The sequence below is a fragment of the Ambystoma mexicanum genome, chromosome 3q, assembly GCF_040938575.1.
Source record: "Ambystoma mexicanum isolate Mex_15411 chromosome 3q, UKY_AmexF1_1, whole genome shotgun sequence".
Lineage (NCBI taxonomy): Eukaryota > Metazoa > Chordata > Amphibia > Caudata > Ambystomatidae > Ambystoma > Ambystoma mexicanum.
Window position 1 is genome coordinate 1,172,730,205 of NC_090926.1, and position 17,557 is coordinate 1,172,747,761.

Genomic DNA, 17,557 nt, shown 5'->3' on the forward strand with positions numbered 1-17,557 from the left:
ACGATTTAGTTGGACAATCGTGTCCTCTATTTTGTCTCTCGCTCTCGGTTGCGGTGTTGCCACTGTCAATGCATAGTCTTATTTTATTCCCTTCCTTAGGCACTATTACTGGGGTGAGATCCATGCTGTGGGACCAGTCGCCTTCTCAATTATGTCATTATTCATCAACTGTTGCAGTTCTCGGGACACTGCCTCCTGCATGTGAAAACCAACCCTTCCCGGGTGTTGCGAACGGGCCTGATGTTCTCGTTGATGTGTAGCCGTTCTACAGTGTTTTCCAGCTTCTCAAGCCCTCAAAACAGCCCAGGGAATGCTTGTTTAATCAACTTCTCCATTGTTGACCGGTCATGTGGGAAATGCTTTATTTTTTTGGGAATGATTTATTTGCATTTGGGAAAAAACAAACAAACAGAAAGCACAATCCATTGCCCCCACAACAGAGACTGCATAAAGGATACTATAACAGTGCACCCCAGATCTACCCACTCGAGACTTCAAAACTACCCACCTTATCCACCTGACAGTCACCCACCACAGCCCAAATCATCACATTGTCCCGCCCCAAAAGTATAAGTATGCCACCGCCCAGGACTCCAGTAATAGTCCGTTGAGTCCCACAGCCTGCTACAGTCTGCATAGTGTGAAACTTCCAATGGCACTGACGGCTATGCATCGTCTAAAAGCACAGGGATTCGGCCAGACTTGCCCCACCCATGCTGCTCAGGCTGACCCGTCCCAACTTCCTCCCAGGGTCATCAGCATCCAATCAGCACAGCTTATAGCCTTAACTTGGCAACGTTTATTGTCTCAGTTGATGGACCGTTAGTAATCCAGGCCTTGCACATCTATACAACAAATCCCAAGTGCCTCAGTGGTAGCATAGTGGTCGCCCAGTGGTCAACTACGCCATCGCGCAGAACCATATTGGTCATGTGGGCAATGCTTTGGTTCCCACCACGGTCTGCGCTGCATCGTACCACTGCACTGTCCTGATAATGGATGTCTATGAATCCAAGCACCTTCACTGTCCAGTAGCTGAGCAGACACTCTCCACTTACGAGGCTCCTGAGCATGTGAATGGTGGTGTCAATCGTCTTCCCATTGTGTGAGAGCGTCTTCTGAAACTGTACAAGTGATGGCAATGGTGTGTTTTGCTCCCCACTGGAAAATGCACACCTTAAATTGGGTCAGACCTCCTCAAACTCCTGTTTGAAGGGATTCCTGCTCCCCATTATGTTTACTGTGGCGCCGGTGTCTATCAGGAAGCAGTGTGTTGCCTCATCCATTTTAACCGTAACCTTTGGGGCGTCAACACATTCCTGCTCACCCTGCATCAGGTTGACAAACTCGCCTGTATATTCAGGGTATGGTTCCAGTGCGTATTCATCATATTAATTGTACATGTTGCAATCAATACTGTTCCGGGTAATACCATGCCTGTGGCAGATGCTCCTCGCTTGCGGCTTCTCCATAGTCTTCAGCTTGGTCCTTGGCTCTTATCATTCTTCTTGGAAGTTGTGGGTAAAATGGCGCCGTTCTTCACTGCTGTTGTGGGTTTGGTCTGGCAGATTGGCACCAGCTCTCGGGCTTCGCTTGCGGTTGTCGACCAGGCGGGTAAGGACTCGCTTCTCGACAGACAGTGTGAAAATATCCTTCCCTGTTTAGAAGGAAAGTAAGGTAGCATTACCTTACTAGAGGCTAGAGCTCTCAGTTGACCCTTGGCAGGGTTGCGCAATTAAATTCAAAAATTCAATAAAGTATTTAATATTGATTCATAGATATGCAAAGGTTGTAGTGAATTCTTCAACAAGAAATGTTTTATTCACATTTCTAGGTTTAGTATCACCAATTCAATTCTCATATAGTGAGGCAACTTCGAAAAACATAGGTTGTTTCATCAGTAAGCACATATGCCAATGCATTTCGGTCTATGACCATCGTCAGGGCCATGCTTTAGTGAATATACCATCAACTGATCATTCGTATAACAATACAGCATTTTAACACAAAACATATATTAATAATTTAAAGATAATACAAGAATAGATAAAGCACATACCCCCAGGTGGATCCGTGTGAGTGAACAAGGGAGAACATAAATGGAAAGTATATCAATATTGTTAAACAACTATGTATTTCCAATGTTTAACTATTCCCAATGTGCGGCAGTCTGTATCTGCTTTAAATTGGTTGTCCTCTCATACAATGTCCTTCCCTACCACACATCGAACATCATTGGCTGACAGCTGGGCACATTCCCAGATGTGGGTATGCCTGGCCACAGCGATAGAACAGTCTCTGTGGGCGGGGACCAGGCCATGCCTGCATGTATCAGTCCTTCTGCCCACCTCTCGATGTGAACGGGTTGTTGCCAGGTCCTCTTTCTAGGTCCCTGATTGCTGAGAATGCTGCCACAGTCTTCTCCTTGTCACCATTCTTCTTGGGCATCTTCATGGTGGTTGCTTGAATCTTGAGTCTTTCGTGGAACCGAGCCATCTCTATGATCTCGTAAATTGTTAGTGGCTTCTTCAGGAGCTGCTTTCATAGTGCAGACAAAATGCAACCCTCTGTCACGCGATGCCGAACTGCCTCATCATCAGAAAAGTCTGAGACCTGGCAGTGGACCAGTTTCTGTCTAAGTCGAGTGATGAATTCTTCCACAGTTTCATGCAGGGAGTCTTGACATTGATTGAATACATATCTCTCATAGGGGGTCATTACGAGTTTGGAGGCAGCCATGGTGCTAATAGCCGTGTCTGGGTCCGTGGTGTCAGAATGGGGACTTACCGGGACATTCCGACGTAGGTGGACCCGGTAAGTCCCCATTCTGAATGCCATTCCCCATTCCCATTCAAGCCCACATAAGGCTCAATGGGAATGGGGAAGGAGCTAATAACGGGCCCACAAATAGCAGGCCCGTTATTAGCTCCCTGGTCCCTTAGCGGGTTCCGCTAAGGGCGGCTGGTTAAACCAGCCGGCCCTAGTGGGACCCGCTAAGGGACCTCGGAATGCAGCGGTAGGGGGTTAATGGCACCGGCATCCTTACCGGTGCCGTTAACCCTTTACCACCGTACTCGGAATTACCCCCATAGTCTCTATTCTGTTGTATTACCAGCTTTTTGTTTAGCGCTGTCACAAGATCATCATAGGTGATCCTCTCTCCTGCTGGAATCGTCTTGATGATCCCGTTTATCTCCTTCCTGGCAAGGTTCATGGCAATGCCCTGCAGGACTGTCGATTTCTCTTCCCCAGAGGCCATGATGAAGTCATCAGAGTTCTCGACCCATTCGGTCCACCGTGGTCCCTTGTCATGTTGAGGTTTCAGGTTAAACGGGCATTGATTACTTAAAAAAGGCCACCTTTGTGATGATCTGCTGTGGCACCCCTTTTTCATCAGCCTGGTGTAACATGGCGGCACCTCACTAATACTCAGCAGTCCTGGCATGCACTCAGTGCTGTCCACTGCGATGCAGTGTTCTGGTGTCTGTCCAGTCTTTACCGCAGCCCTATGACTGGCCCTCTGTTGTAGCCTGCACAGTATTAGCGATGCTGCCCCACGCCACATGCACTTCCCTCCATCCTCTGTGACTATGATTCTGTGGATGTGCTGGGGGCGAAGGTATATTCCAGCCAGCCAGTGCAGCTCACTACTGGCACAGTCACTGTACACTATTTATTTCCACTTTCCATTTACTACTTTTATGTTGGCAGCTCGTGACTCACTCCCAATGAGATTCAGGGACAGCTGCAGGCATCAACGTAGCCTCGCAGGCAGACGCTCCTCCGCAGCATGGAGACGCTGCTCTACGTGGCACTCTCTCACTTTGCTCCTTGATCGGACCGAGGCTCACAGGCCTCCTGAAGTGCGCACCGTGGGGCGCGGAAATCCAGGCAACAGCGTAGCCAGGGTGAAGGATGTTTGCGCCAGGCCTTCTCTGGCGAGATGAATTCCTGGAAAGCAGCGCTCTCAGGCTGGGCCTCGGCAGGGATTCCAAACGCGGCACAGAACGCCCAGGACACGGCGCTGTGTATGTGGCAGTGTTCACAGGACGTGGGACGCTGGAGGAGCACAAGCAGGACGTGTTGCCAGAGACGAAGGAGTCAATGGCTACCACATAGCCTCAGGGGACGATGCACCGGCTCGGCTCGGCTCTTCTCTCCTCTCTCTCTCTCTCTCTCTCTCTATAAATGAATAAAGGACACTGAGAAGGAAACGCACATGGAGACGGGCGCCTTTCACTTCACGTATCTTTGTTGAACTGACTTCCCCCTGCGGCCTCTTCCTCCAATGACAACATGTCCTTAAAGGGCACGTACGCAACAGGATTCCCCTAACAACAGAGAACAGTAAGCAAAAGGAGAGCCATGCACCAAGCTAGTGGAACAAAGAAGACGTAATACACCTGTCCCATACTTGCCAACCCTACAGATTTAGGCAGTAGGCTACTGCTTTTGAAGCAGCCCTGCCGCCTACAGATTTCAGTGACAGATCCTACTGCTTTTTACAGTGGCAAGTAATTTATGTGACCCTAAGGCAGGCTCCAGGACAAAGCATGCAACACATTAGTCTGTCTGTACAGTGGACTGGTAGGTGATTACTTTGATTGCACTCAGACCAATCCTCTGACCTGACAGCTGCGTGACTCTGTCCTGCACTCTTGCCGGTACAACCCTTAGGTGAACCAGCAATGAAAGCAAGTGGCAGAGTGTAACACCATCACACAGCATCTGCCGACAGTTTGGTGTTAGCATTCAGAATTATACATTTTTTACATTTCAAAATCTTTCCATGTTGTATTGTTTGTATGTTTTGTATTTTCCTGCGATGTCATTGTTATGGGAATTATTATTTTTCAAAGTTGAAAAATCCTCATCTCTTTGGTCACAGAATGTTGGCAAGTATGCTTGCTGTCCTTTATATTTTTTGAAGGAAAATAATGGCACTATGTGCAACACTAGTCAGTATAAACAAAGCAAAGAAATAGACTTGTGGGTGAAAGTATTTGTTCTCCACCAACCATCAGGTATAGTGTCTGCCGTTGAGCCAGGGATGTGTGGAAGACTTACTGGGGCTTGTTAGTGTCTGTACACGCTTTGTGGGTGCACAGAGGCAACACTAGTCCACTTTTGGTTCAATGGCAATGCTGCTGTCCATGGAGTGGCTGAGTGACTCTGTGGGAGGTAGAGAGTGGGGTATGCAGTCTGGGTTTCTTGCTACTTTACGGTTACTGGGGACAAGGTCGTCCCAGGGTTAATTCTCCCAGAGTCCCCCCTGTGAGAGTCAGTGGCCCAATGCTAGGTCTTTGGGCTCCACAGCAAGGTTTTGTGTAACCTTGAGGATATGTGTGTTTTCAGCCAGAAGCACGTACATTGGCAATAACAGACAGCGGGGCAATCCTGAGTCAGGTGCCCTACAACAAAGGGATTGAACGATGGATGGTAGGAGGTCGGTGGAGAATGGAGGGATTATGATACATACGGTTATCATAATTCCTCATGGGGGGATATCAGTAATCAAGAGCTTAATGAGCTCTAGGATTAGAGTTTGTCAAGGAAACATCAGTAGGCCAGCAGGGTCAAAAGCAAAGAATTATGGCAATGCTGCCTCAGAACCATGGGTCAGGAGATTGTGTCTCACACTTGAGTCATGCATCATCACAATGAAAGTGTTAGACAAATTATTGTTATTGCCATGAATGATGGGGTACATGAAAACCATGTATGTCCTTTATAAAGCTAAACTGTTTTGAAGTTGAGTTGTGTAGGTGCCATACCTTTCTGCACGGTTTGGAGGACACTTCAAACGATGCCTTGAAAGCCCGCCGCTGTTGCGTGGTCAAAATGGTGCGTGGCCTCTTGGATCGCTTGTGGTCTTTGCTGTCATCGCCCCCTTTGCCTTGAGAGTGGCTTCCATCGTCATCTTCACTTTTAACTAAAAAAAGAGAAGGGATTTATTGCATTGATTTCAGCAACTGACCAATCGTACTCAATTGAACACCCTTCTTAATGAACAGAAACATTTTTATTTGCCACCAGGAAAGCCGCTGTCACCTTCTGCGATAGTAAGCACTCTTTTATCCAGCGCAATTGGATTGCGTTGTCACCGGCTTCATCGCACTTCTTGTCATTATGTTTTATAAAAGTTGGGGCCTATGGGATGTCTTTATAATTTGTCTAGGACAAGCAGGGTTTTCTCAGTGATAGATTGCTCTACATAATATTTGGTGCTGGTTTGGGATTTCTGGGTACATGTACTGGAACTGTGTAAACTGGGAGCTTACTGGCAATGTCAGCTTCGGAGCTTTATGGCAAGAGCCAATGCTCGACTGCTAGGCGTTTAGAGGAATGTCAGGTTACTTGGAATTTTCAAGTGAGAGCTTGCAAGGAACGTCAAGCTTACAGGGAATGTTAAACTGGGAGATTTGTGGGGATGTCAGACTCCCAGTACAATGGGAATGTCAAGCTGACTGTGAATGCCTAAATGGGAACTTAATGGTAATATCAATCTGGGAGTTTACTGGGGATGTCAAGCTACCTGGGAATGTTATAATGGAAGCCTTCCGGTAATGACATGTTTACTGGAAATGTTGATCTGTGGGCTTAGTGGGAATATTAAACTTGAAGCTTACTTTGAATGTCAAGCTAATTGAAAATGTCAAACTCAGGGCGTGCAAGGAATTTTGAGCTACAGTTTTACGGGGAAGACCAGGCATGTCAAACTGGAAGCTTACTGGGAATGTGAAGCTTACCAGGAATGTTAAGATTAATGAGAATGTCAGAGTGGGAACGAACTGACTGGGAATTTTGAACTTGTCACATGGGACATTGCTGGAAATATCAAATTGGGAATTTACTAGAAATGTCAAGAATACTGGAAATGTCAAACTGCAAACTGACTGGGCCCTTACTTTGAAAACCAAACCACAATAGGAGCTTTCTTGCAATGCCTAACTGGGAGATGGCTGGAAATGTCAAGGAGAGGGATATACTGCAATGATTCCTGCAACTGACCAATTCTACTCAATAGAACATCCTTAATGGACCAATTTACAGAAACATGTGAGTTGCTAACAGGGAAGCTTACTGTCACCTTATCAGAGACTCATTTATCCCGACTTTTTGGTAAGCATGTGTACTTGTAATACTAAGCTTGCAGATAATGTCCAAGGCAGCGTCCTGTGAATGTCAGACTGAAAGCTTAATGGGACTGGCATGCTTACTGGGAATGCCAAGTTAATGGGATTGTTAAACTGCTTATCCAGAATGTAAATATTAATATGCATGCAAACTAGTAGTTTACCGGGAATGCCAAGAGTACAGTAAATCTGGGAATTGAATGTGAATTTCAAACTGGTAGTTTACTGTGAATATCATACTAGAAGTTTACTGGCAATGTGACAATGGGAGGTTATTGGGCTTTACATGCTTATTAGGAATGCCAAACTTGAAGCTCATTGCGAATGTCCAGTTTACTTTGAGTTGATGATTAGGGAGCCTTTCAGAATGTAAAGTTAATCGGAATGCCAATCTGGGAGCATATTGGGAATGCTAGGTTTATTGGGAATGCCAAACGGGGGGCTTACTGATAATGTTAAAATTAATGAGAGCTTATGAAGAAGCGCAAGCTGACTGGGAATGTCAGTCTGTGAGTTTTCTGGGACTGTAAATCTTTTTTTCGGAATGCCATGTGTGAAGGCATAATGAAGCAAGGCACAGACAACAGATTCAAAGTTCACAGTAAAATGCTTTTTTTAAATCAAATGTCACGATGGTAGAAGGCCTAACTTGCCCTATGCCAAAGTCGGAATTCCTTACCTGAACGAAACTAAGGAAAGTCTGAGTCAAATCTGTCTGTGTACAAAACCTATCCTTGCCCTCACAACTAAAGCTAAACAATGTTTAGCGATGTCAATAATAAAAGAAATGGTGATCAACACAACGTTTTGAGCGTCTTCCAGCTCTCAACTTCCCTTTCAGTTCCCCTTCCCCAAGTTCAAGAAAGTTCCACAAAAGTCTCGAGATTACCTTTTCCAAGGTCACACAGTTCCACAAAACCCTGGGGTTCCCTTCCCCAAGTTCAAGGAAACACAATTCAAAAGAAAAGGGTCTTGAGGCTCCGTCCTCAAGACAATATTAGCAGTTCATCAAGTCTCAGGGTTCCCTTGGCCAATACCTTAACGTAGTAACTTGTACTTGTTTCAGTCTTTCAATATTCAACACAACTGTAGGTCAGCTTGACCCTCCTTCTGGATTACATTAACAGTTCACTTACAGTGCTTCTTATTGGTTTGTTTCACAATGTCTTTTGCTTTCACAATTTAGGTCTCCCTGGTCTATGCGCAGTTGTCAGACCACGCGGTCCACCCATTACAGGTCACGCAACACAGAACCCTAGGCTCTTCAGTCCACACAGATTCTTCTGCATTTACCCCAGTGTATAGGTTCACATTCACTTAGCTTCTCCTTGTCGGCCTCCTGGGTTTATGTGCAGATTCACACTCTCCTGGTTTCTCCTGGTTAGCCTCCTGGTTTTGCCATAACGTGTCACACATCTTATGCCAGTATTTGGCTGTGCCGCACTGTAGCCAAATACTGGCATAAGAGCCATTCATAAAGTTAACTCTTATTTATTCCTACCTTTCTGTCATTCTCTTGCATACATTCACTCTTATTTTGTAGGTTGCTTTCAGTGGGGCACTCTCCCTTTTAACTTTCATCAGCTAATAGCTTTGCCCACAAAGTTTTCATTCAGTTCGGTATTCAATTTGATTAATTCGGCACTTCATTACTAGCCCATATGAGTGCCCCTGCTTTAAGTGACATTTCCCTGCTCTCACCGGTCCTCTGTGTTCCTCTCCAGTGGCTCTGAAAGCAATGGCCTTTCCCTGGCCACCTGAGAAGAGGATCCAGGGGGAGTAGGAGTGAGGATACCCTCCGGTTTCTCATGCATGTTTTTTCCCCACTTAGCAAGCCCCGCTCACCTGGTGCCTTCCTGGTTGCCACTCTTTTCCCCTACTTAAGGAGCCCTATTGCCTCTTTTCCTTTGTAGATGGGGAGCAGGTGCAGGTAGATCTAGGTCTGGTGCCTTCCAGGTTGCCAAAGCACCACCCACCTTCTTAGCCCTGCCTCTTCATTCCTGCTCTTAACACTTAGATCAAGGCATCTCTCGCCCGGCCGTCAGAAGCGAAGGGCAGTCAACGAAAAGGGCAATTCCTGTTTGGACTTGTTCAGACCAGGAGGATCCAGGGCCCGACCCCCTGCTCAGACAGCAGGTAAGCATGCACCAACATGTGTTTACACCCTCTGTCCCCACAGGCCATCCCAACCCCCTATTGTCCCTTGTGCTGTTCCCTTGTTTCCCCCACCCTTCTTGCACACAGGTGTTGCTTGTTTTGCTTGATTCTTCTACCCCCGCTACCCTCCACTTCCAGCCTACTTCTGCAGGAGTCTGTCCTGATACATTCTGGTTTCACCATCACCGTCTTGTGGCCAATGCTGGATTTGACTTTTATGTATTTCATTGATTCACTGTGCTCACCCTTTCTCAACTCTCATGCTGGACTTCCTTTGCATCTTGTACTCGTGGTGGCCCTGAATCATCCTGTTCCCATCTTCATCTTGTATCCTGGCTTGCAACATTATGTGTTACTACTGACTTCTGCAATTGTATTTGCTCTTCCCTCTTGCTTCTCCACTTTTTTTGACTGCTTACTCTCTGTTCTCTCCTCCTCTCCCTTTCTCCCTTTTCGTATCTCCTCCCCTCCTCCCCTTACTTTTTTCTATTCACTTACTCTATCAGAATTGTCCAAGGACCTAGTATGATAGTAACCTCGTCTGTCTTCTTCCACCTCCCCTTACTTGCCCTTCCCCTCCAGCGCTATCTGAAATGTCATCAGGCCTAGTACGATAGTCGCTTGTTTTTTTCCTCCCCTCCCTTTCTGCACCTCTCTCCCTCACCTTTTGTTTTTCTCCGGCTCTACCAGAAATGTCGTCAGGCCTAGTACGGTAGTCGCCTGTCTGTTTCCATTTCCTTCCCACTCCCCCCTCCCTTCCTTATCTATGTCTTAGCTCTTGCACTATCTGAAATGTCATCAGGCCGAGTACGATAGTTCATTTCACATGCTTACTGTTCATGGGCTGTAAGAATGTCATTGTATTTTCCCTTGTTCCCTCCCTTGCCTTGAAGCGCTTTGAAACACATTGTTTATAGGTGCTATATAAATAAACTATCATATCATATCATATCATATCACTTAAAGTGTCAATTGGAACACTTGTTAGCAATGTCAGACTGAAAGATCACTGGTAATGTAAAACTGGGAATGTCAGAAAATGTCAGCTTACTGGGATTTTCAAACTGGGATCTTAGTAGGAAGGTGAAGATTATAGGCAATAGGAAACTGAGAACTGACTGACAGTGGCAAACAGGAATTAGTGGTAATGTCAAACTGGGGGCTTATGTGTAATTTCAAGTTTACTCAAACTGTGCAACTGTAGCCATACAGGAAATGTCGGCCAGGTTGTTTATGGGGAATAGCACGTTTATTGGAAATGCCAAACTGGGAGCTTACTGGTAAAGTGAGAATTACCGGTATTGCCAAAGTGGGACTAACTGGGAATGTCAAAGCGGGAGCTGACTTGGCATGTCAAACTCTGTCATATCTGGGAATATCAAACAGGGAGTTTACTAAGAATATCAAGTTTACTTGACATGCCAAAGGATGAGCTTGCTGAGAATGTCACAATGAGAGCTTACCAGGAATGTCATGTTTACGGGAAGGTCAACATGGAAACTTACTATGAATGTCAGGCTTATTGGGGCAGGTAAAGTTGGAGCTTACTGGGAATGCCAAGCTTACTGGAATATCAATGTGGTAAGTGTCTGCCATTGTCCATCTGACTGGGAATGTCTGACTGAGAGCATACTGGGGATTTCAAATATGGACCTTACTTGGAATGTTATATTGGGAGTTTACTTGGAGTGTTAATCTGCAAGGTTACTGTGGATTTTAAGCTTACAATAAGTTTACTGGAAATTTGAAATTTTAAGTTTATTGAGATTGTCGATTTGCGAGTTTACTAAATTACGGAAAACCTTTGATCAGATTCTACAGCCAAGTCAGGCTGTAATCCTGGCTTCCCTCAGACCAATGTATGAAGATGATGGCATTCCACCCAAAGCGTTTCTTCCTATCTATAAAGTTATTAACCGCTCACTTACACAAGGAATACTCCATAATTGCTTTAAGACTAGTCTCTTTACACCACCTTTGAAGAAACTCCCACTGGACCCGAAGGTCCTGAGCAACTACCAGCCAATCACTAACTGACCATTTTTTGGACAGATCTTAGAAAAGATTCTTTCCGATCAACTACTCATCCATGTTGATCAGTTCCATTAACTTCCCACCTCTTAGTCTGATTCCATAGGTTGCACAGGACCAAAGCTGCTATGCTACTAGTGATGGACGATATTTACCAAACTACAGACTGCAGCTTTATTGCTGATACAGTCAGCCATGAGTCACGAGGCCCGTTGTCCCATTCTCACTGCACACATTGGTATTGGAGGTTCGATTCTATATTGGATTAACTTCTTCAAAATTGAGAGATCTCAGGCTATCCAGGTGCGCTCAGTCTGCTCTCCCACCATAGCCATTATATGTGGTGTTCCATGAGGCTCGTATACAGAGCTATGTGACAATTTACCTCAAAGCATGGGATTAAAGTTCACCATTATCCTTACAATACGTAATTTAACATGCAGATATCATTGGTTCAGGACATCAAAAGATTACAATCTTGCTCATTAGAAACTGAGGGTTGGATGGAGATAGCCAACCTTAAATTTAACTCTAGCATGACAGATTCCTTTTGTTTACCCCTCGTTATAAGGAAACGTTGGCCTTCCCTTGAAATTTGCTAGCAAGCTTTCCAACCCTTACATTCACTTGATTTTTGGCTTGATAAGAAGCTCTCACATAGGAAGGCATGGCTAAAAAGGCTCACATTTGCAACTTTCATATTTCTCTGCTGAAGGAAATGAAGCCTTTGTGTCCGTAGACCTCTTTAGAACAGTAATCTGATCATTGGTATTGTCACGCATTGAGGTGCCACTGAAATTCACTCCTAGAGCCAGCTGCTTCTAAAGGTGCCTTATTTTCCCTGATCTGCACTTGATTTCGCTGATCGACTGATCTCAGAAGCAAGGAAATATGACCCAGTCATTATTAGGACCTCTTGCGATTAAACATCCCCAAAGACTGTAAGTCATAGGCCATAAAATAATGGAACTCTTCGCCAGACAGCTCCGCCTGGATCCTTGATTGGTTTACGAGAAACTCTTATGACCTTATTATTTCCCCATTAACCAGCTGTAATTTCTACTGATCCTCGCTGTTCTCTCTTATTCTGCTCCCTTATAGCTGTTAACTTTGCATTTCCTGTGCTCTGTTGCCTTGTTAATGTTATTGTTAATGTTAAAAGATATTTGTACCGCGCACTATCACCACCGGAGTGGTCCGCTGGCACTCTGGCGGCTCTGAAAGAGGGGAAAAGGGAGGGTGAGTTAGTGGGAGGAAGATGGAAAAGTGCAAGAGAGCAGTGATGTGCTGTTGGCGGCCTCAGCCTGGTGGGTTCGTTGGCTGGGCCTGGGGTGTTTGCGGCCAGTAGTCGTCGTGTACTGTTGGGTGAGTCTATATGTGTCTTGTTTTGTTGTTGCAGTGTAGTGAAGTTTGTGCGGTTTGAGGTGCTGAAGGCTTGTGGTTGTGTTTGGTTTAGAGTTTGAGAGGTGTATGCAGAGCGGGGAAATTGTTAGTGGATTGGTTAGTTGGCGTTTCTGTCTCGAAGTGAGGCGCTGGCTTCTGTAATCTCACCAGATGAGGCGTGGGAGCATTTCTGCACCTCTGTCCTGATCTGGGCTTGTCTGGTGCTCACAGTCTCTTCCAAACCTGGCCTCCACTTCCATCAATTTCCTTCATAACCTTACCTGTCTGAAAGTGGGGAAAGTTCCCTGCCCCTGGCGGTGAGCGGTCACTGCATTAGGCCCTGGCGTATCGTACTAAAATGTCGCCCTCATTTGTGTGCCTCTGCAGTCACTGTGACTTTGGGGGCGCACAAAACGACGGCGACATTTACTGCGCCCAAGCAAAGCAGGGGTTGTGGTGGTGTTGTGTGGTTTTCACTATATAAACATTGTGAAATAAAAAATAAAGCACATTTAAAAAGAGTCCATTTGGGAGATTATTGGAAATGCTATCATTTTTTGGGATGCCAAGTTGGTAGTTTTCTTGTAATGTTAAGATTACTGGGAATGCCAAACTGGGAGATTGTTAGGCTTGGCCAGCTTGCTGAGAATGCCCAGCAGGGAGTTTATTGGGAATTTCAAACTGAGAGTTCACTGGTAATGTCAAGCTCACTAGGAAATTCAAACTGGGAGCTTAGTGGGATTTCCGACTGGGAGCTCATTGAAATTACCGACAAAGTGTTCTGGGAATGCCCAACTGGGATGTTAATGGGAATGTGAAGCCTCATGGGACTATCAAACTGGGAGCTAACTGGAAGTGTCAACTAAAAGTGTTCAAGCTTACTTGCAATTTTAAGCTAGGAGCTTGTCATACTCAGATTGACAATATCATCATGAGATTTTAGTGAGGATGTCAAAATAGAAGTGTACTAGAATTCTCAAACTGGGAGTGTTCTGGGAATGTCAAACTGTGAGTCTACGGAGAATGACAAACTGGCAGCTACTGGGAATGCTATGCATATTGGGAATGTCGCACTGAGCACTTACTAGGAATGCCAAGCTTACTTGGAATGTCAAACAGGGAATTCACTAGGAACGTAGACAGGGGAGTTCACTAGAAATATCAAACGGGGCGCTGCCTGGGATCCACAAACTGTGAATTGACTGGGAATAACAAAGTGGCGTCTTGTAGGATTGAAGGTACTCATTTTTACCAAAGCATTTGAAAAATGTTGTCTCAATGTCATGGGGTCTGAGCCTCATCAAACTGATATACTGCATACGTGTAGCAGTGCCATATTGCCAGCTTGTGGTTTCTCATTTCTCATTGTGACAGGTTTAGAGTCACATCACACTGCTTGCCATGATGTTTTGTTCGGCATAGGAATATATGTTGAGTCTTTTCTTATTGTGAATGTCAAAGGGGAACATTACTGTGAAGAGCATTATTACTAGGACTATGAAACTCAAACTGGGCCCTAACAAGCAATTTCAAATTAGGAGCTTGGTGGGAATATCAAACCAGACACTTACTTGGTATGCCATGCTTACAATCAAAGACAAACTAGGATTTATTGAGAATGTCAGATTCAGATATTATTGGGATTATCAAATTTTGAGTGTCCTGGAAATGGAATTTTACAATGGGAATGTAAAACTTGGAACTTTTTGTGAATGTGAAACTGGGAGCTTATTGGGAATGTCAAACTGGGAGCTTTTGTCTAACTGGGAGCTAACTGGCATTGTTGAAGTGGGAGTTTAATGGGCATGCCAATCTTCCTGGGGGTCTACTTGGAATGTCAAGCTTACTAAGAATGTCTGGAAACACCAGGTGCCAGAGACGGGCCGACCGCTCTCTGATGCTTGCCGCAGAGGGGATATACTGAGGAAGCCCATCCCTAGCCTCGTAGTTGATGATAAACAAGAAACCATAGCAACCCTACACCCTACATCCTGCCAAGTAAGAGCCAAGAAAGAGGCGTTCAGAATGCTATACAATCCAAGCGATTGTTAGTGACTGTTTTGAGGTGGCCCTGACTTAAGGGAGTGAAGGGAAAGAATGAGGAACATGGTTTTAAGAAAGTGGAGACTTGGGGAGGAAACCATTGTTGATATATACATTCTAACTCAACCCCTCTTTGTTTTACAATTCGTAAGCCTGTGGCTTCAAGAATATAGTATTTTCAAACTGTTTTGGGTCAACTGGTCATCACTCAGCTGTTAAAGAGCTTAGTGGGAATTTCAAATGGGCTACTTATTATGAAAGTTCAGATTTCTGGGAATGTTAATCTATAAGCTTGCTGTGAATGTCAAATGGGCTGCTTACTGGAAATGTTAAGATTAGTGGTAATGTCAAACTGGGAGCTGACTGGCAAGGTCGAATGGGCATCTTACTGGTAATGTCAAGTAGGCAGTTTACTTGGGATGCTAATATTACTAAGGATGACCAGCACTGAGATTCCTGGGAATGGCAAACTAGCATTCTACTCAGAATGTCAAGCTTACCAGTAATGCCAAACTAGGACAGTGGTAGAAGTGTACCAAAAAAGTAGTGGAACTGTGACTCCGGTGGCAGGCAGAGTAGCAAGGAAGGGGCGCAACGTGCAACACATTTTTCAAGGGGTGCAGTCATGCTGGCTGACAGCCAATTGAGTTGAAACAGATTTCAGTTTAGCTGTCACTTATATCTGTGGTAAAGTGGAGAAGTGTGCTTTAACTTCACAGAGAACAGTTCCGGAATGGGGAACATGGTTGCAAAAAGTAGTACAGCTATTAACAGCAAAAAATAAAAGTAGTGGAACACCCCTCCCGACCGTTCCCGCTCACTTCGACCACTGAACTAGAATCTTATTAGCCAGGTCAAACTGGGAGCTTCACCACGGAAACCATGGCCCCAAAACAACACTCAAAGGTTTCACACACAAAACAGTCACCAAATGATTGACCCTCAAACTTAATCTCAAAAATAAAAACAGGGTCTCAAAAAAAGTGAAGAGAAAACTATCAACCAATTGACTTATACCCGAAATGGTCAAAGCAAAAAGGCTCATTACGCACACCAAATCAAGTTGGTGCACCATGGCCAGAACGAAGATTTCCAAATGATAACTAAACCCTGCAGTCTGTAACCCAACATACTGCTGTTGTAAAACTGCGTGCTTACTTGGAATGCCAAATTGACAGCATATGCGAGTATGGGTACTAATTTCTATCAGAATATTTGGAATGTCATCTCTCTTGTCTCAGTGTGATAGGTTCTGAGTCACATCACACAGCCTGACATAAGGTTCTATAATGCATAGGGATGTGTGCTGCCGGAATTATTGACATTTTTCTAGACCAGCGAACGTAGACTACCGTCCACGGATAGTATAGCTCAGTGGCAATGCGCTCGTCTTGGAAGCAAGGCGACAGCAACACAGGTTCGAATCCCGGATCTCCCCTTAGAAACCTCTTTCTTTTTAGGTTGCCCTGCATAGTTTTTGGAAAATGCTTTATTCAAGATGCTTAAATTGGATCCGAAAACCCCACAGGAAATTGAGAGGGCTCACAGATCCCTGGGACCCAGGCCTGCCATTGGACAAAGACCAAGACACTCTATTGTTAAATTTTTGAGGTTTCCAGTGCGAGAGTTAATTCTGAGAAGAGCTCGTGAATTAAATGACTTAAACTGGGGAGGTAACAAGATTATGATCTTTGGAGACCTTAGTAAGGATGTTGTAGAGAAGAGGAGAGCATTTAATGTAGCCAAGGACAAAGCTAGAAGTAAGCACTTGAAATACTAAATGCTGTATCCAGCAGTGTTGAGAGTAGTTTTAAATGGGCAAACTCATTCATTCACTGACTTTCGTAGCGCTGAAGCCTTTCTCTCTGATCTGGATGTGGAACCCATGGAGGATTCAAGCGCACAGAGGAATGGATTACATGGAAAGAAGAAAAGATGAGGCTTATGAAGTGTGTTTTACGATTATTGCATTTGTTTTGTTTATTTACTTCACTTTATTAACTTATTCTTCATGGATTTCATTTAATTTTACCTTGGACAACTGCCGTTGGAACTTGTTTTTGTTTGGATTTCGTATCTTGCAACACGCGACTTTTCAACTGTAATGCTAAAGGAATGAACCTAGTCAACGTGAAAGTACGTGAACCAGCGTGATGTACGTGGTGTCCATGATGCGGAAAGAGCAGAGGCTTGCCGGGATCACTATGCAATCATTATCAATGGCGAGGGCACAGCAGTAGCAGATGGGATGATTGCGCTGATCTGTGTTCCGGGCAAGCTCACATGCTCTCTGCCTCTGTCCTCGCTGCCAATGCGGCTTCCTACAGTATCCACTGCAGTTGTCGGGAGGCCTGCATGCAAGGGGACATGACGGCGGTAGCTGGACTGGGTGTCTCTGCACCATCTCTGCCACCGAAGTGGGAAGTGATGTGATGTGAGACTGGGGACATGTAATTCTATGGCACTTTCTCTATGCCCTTTCTGCCTGCAATGATCCCAGCTATGTACACAGGCGTACACCTTTTTCTAATGTCCCATTATCCATGATACCATGTGGACTGGCCCTTTTTTTTTTTTTAAGCGAGTGTTCCCACATGGCGCCCCGTTAATGGTGGTCTGACTCCTTGGTGCATGCGCCCTGAAGTGCAGTAGACTTCCTTTGGGGACTAAATCTGCACTGTGGAACGCTCGACACAGGCCAATATAGTCGGCAGAGACGGCAGCTAGTGATTGCATCCGTCCTCATCGAGTCACTTTCATTATAATTGTGCAGCAAACGGATACGGATCATTCCTGCAACTTCTTCA

General features: G+C 45.1%; 1 protein-coding gene across 1 annotated transcript in view; it reads right to left on the reverse strand.

Annotated features, from left to right (window-relative positions):
- LOC138447725 (LIM homeobox transcription factor 1-alpha-like) overlaps window positions 1-17,557 on the reverse strand; it is a 779,358-nt gene that overhangs the window by 52,438 nt on the left and 709,363 nt on the right. Inside the window, exon 4 of the mRNA XM_069604025.1 lies at window positions 5,775-5,932. Coding sequence (XP_069460126.1) covers window positions 5,775-5,932 — 158 coding nt within the window. The remainder of the gene's footprint in view (window positions 1-5,774; window positions 5,933-17,557) is intronic.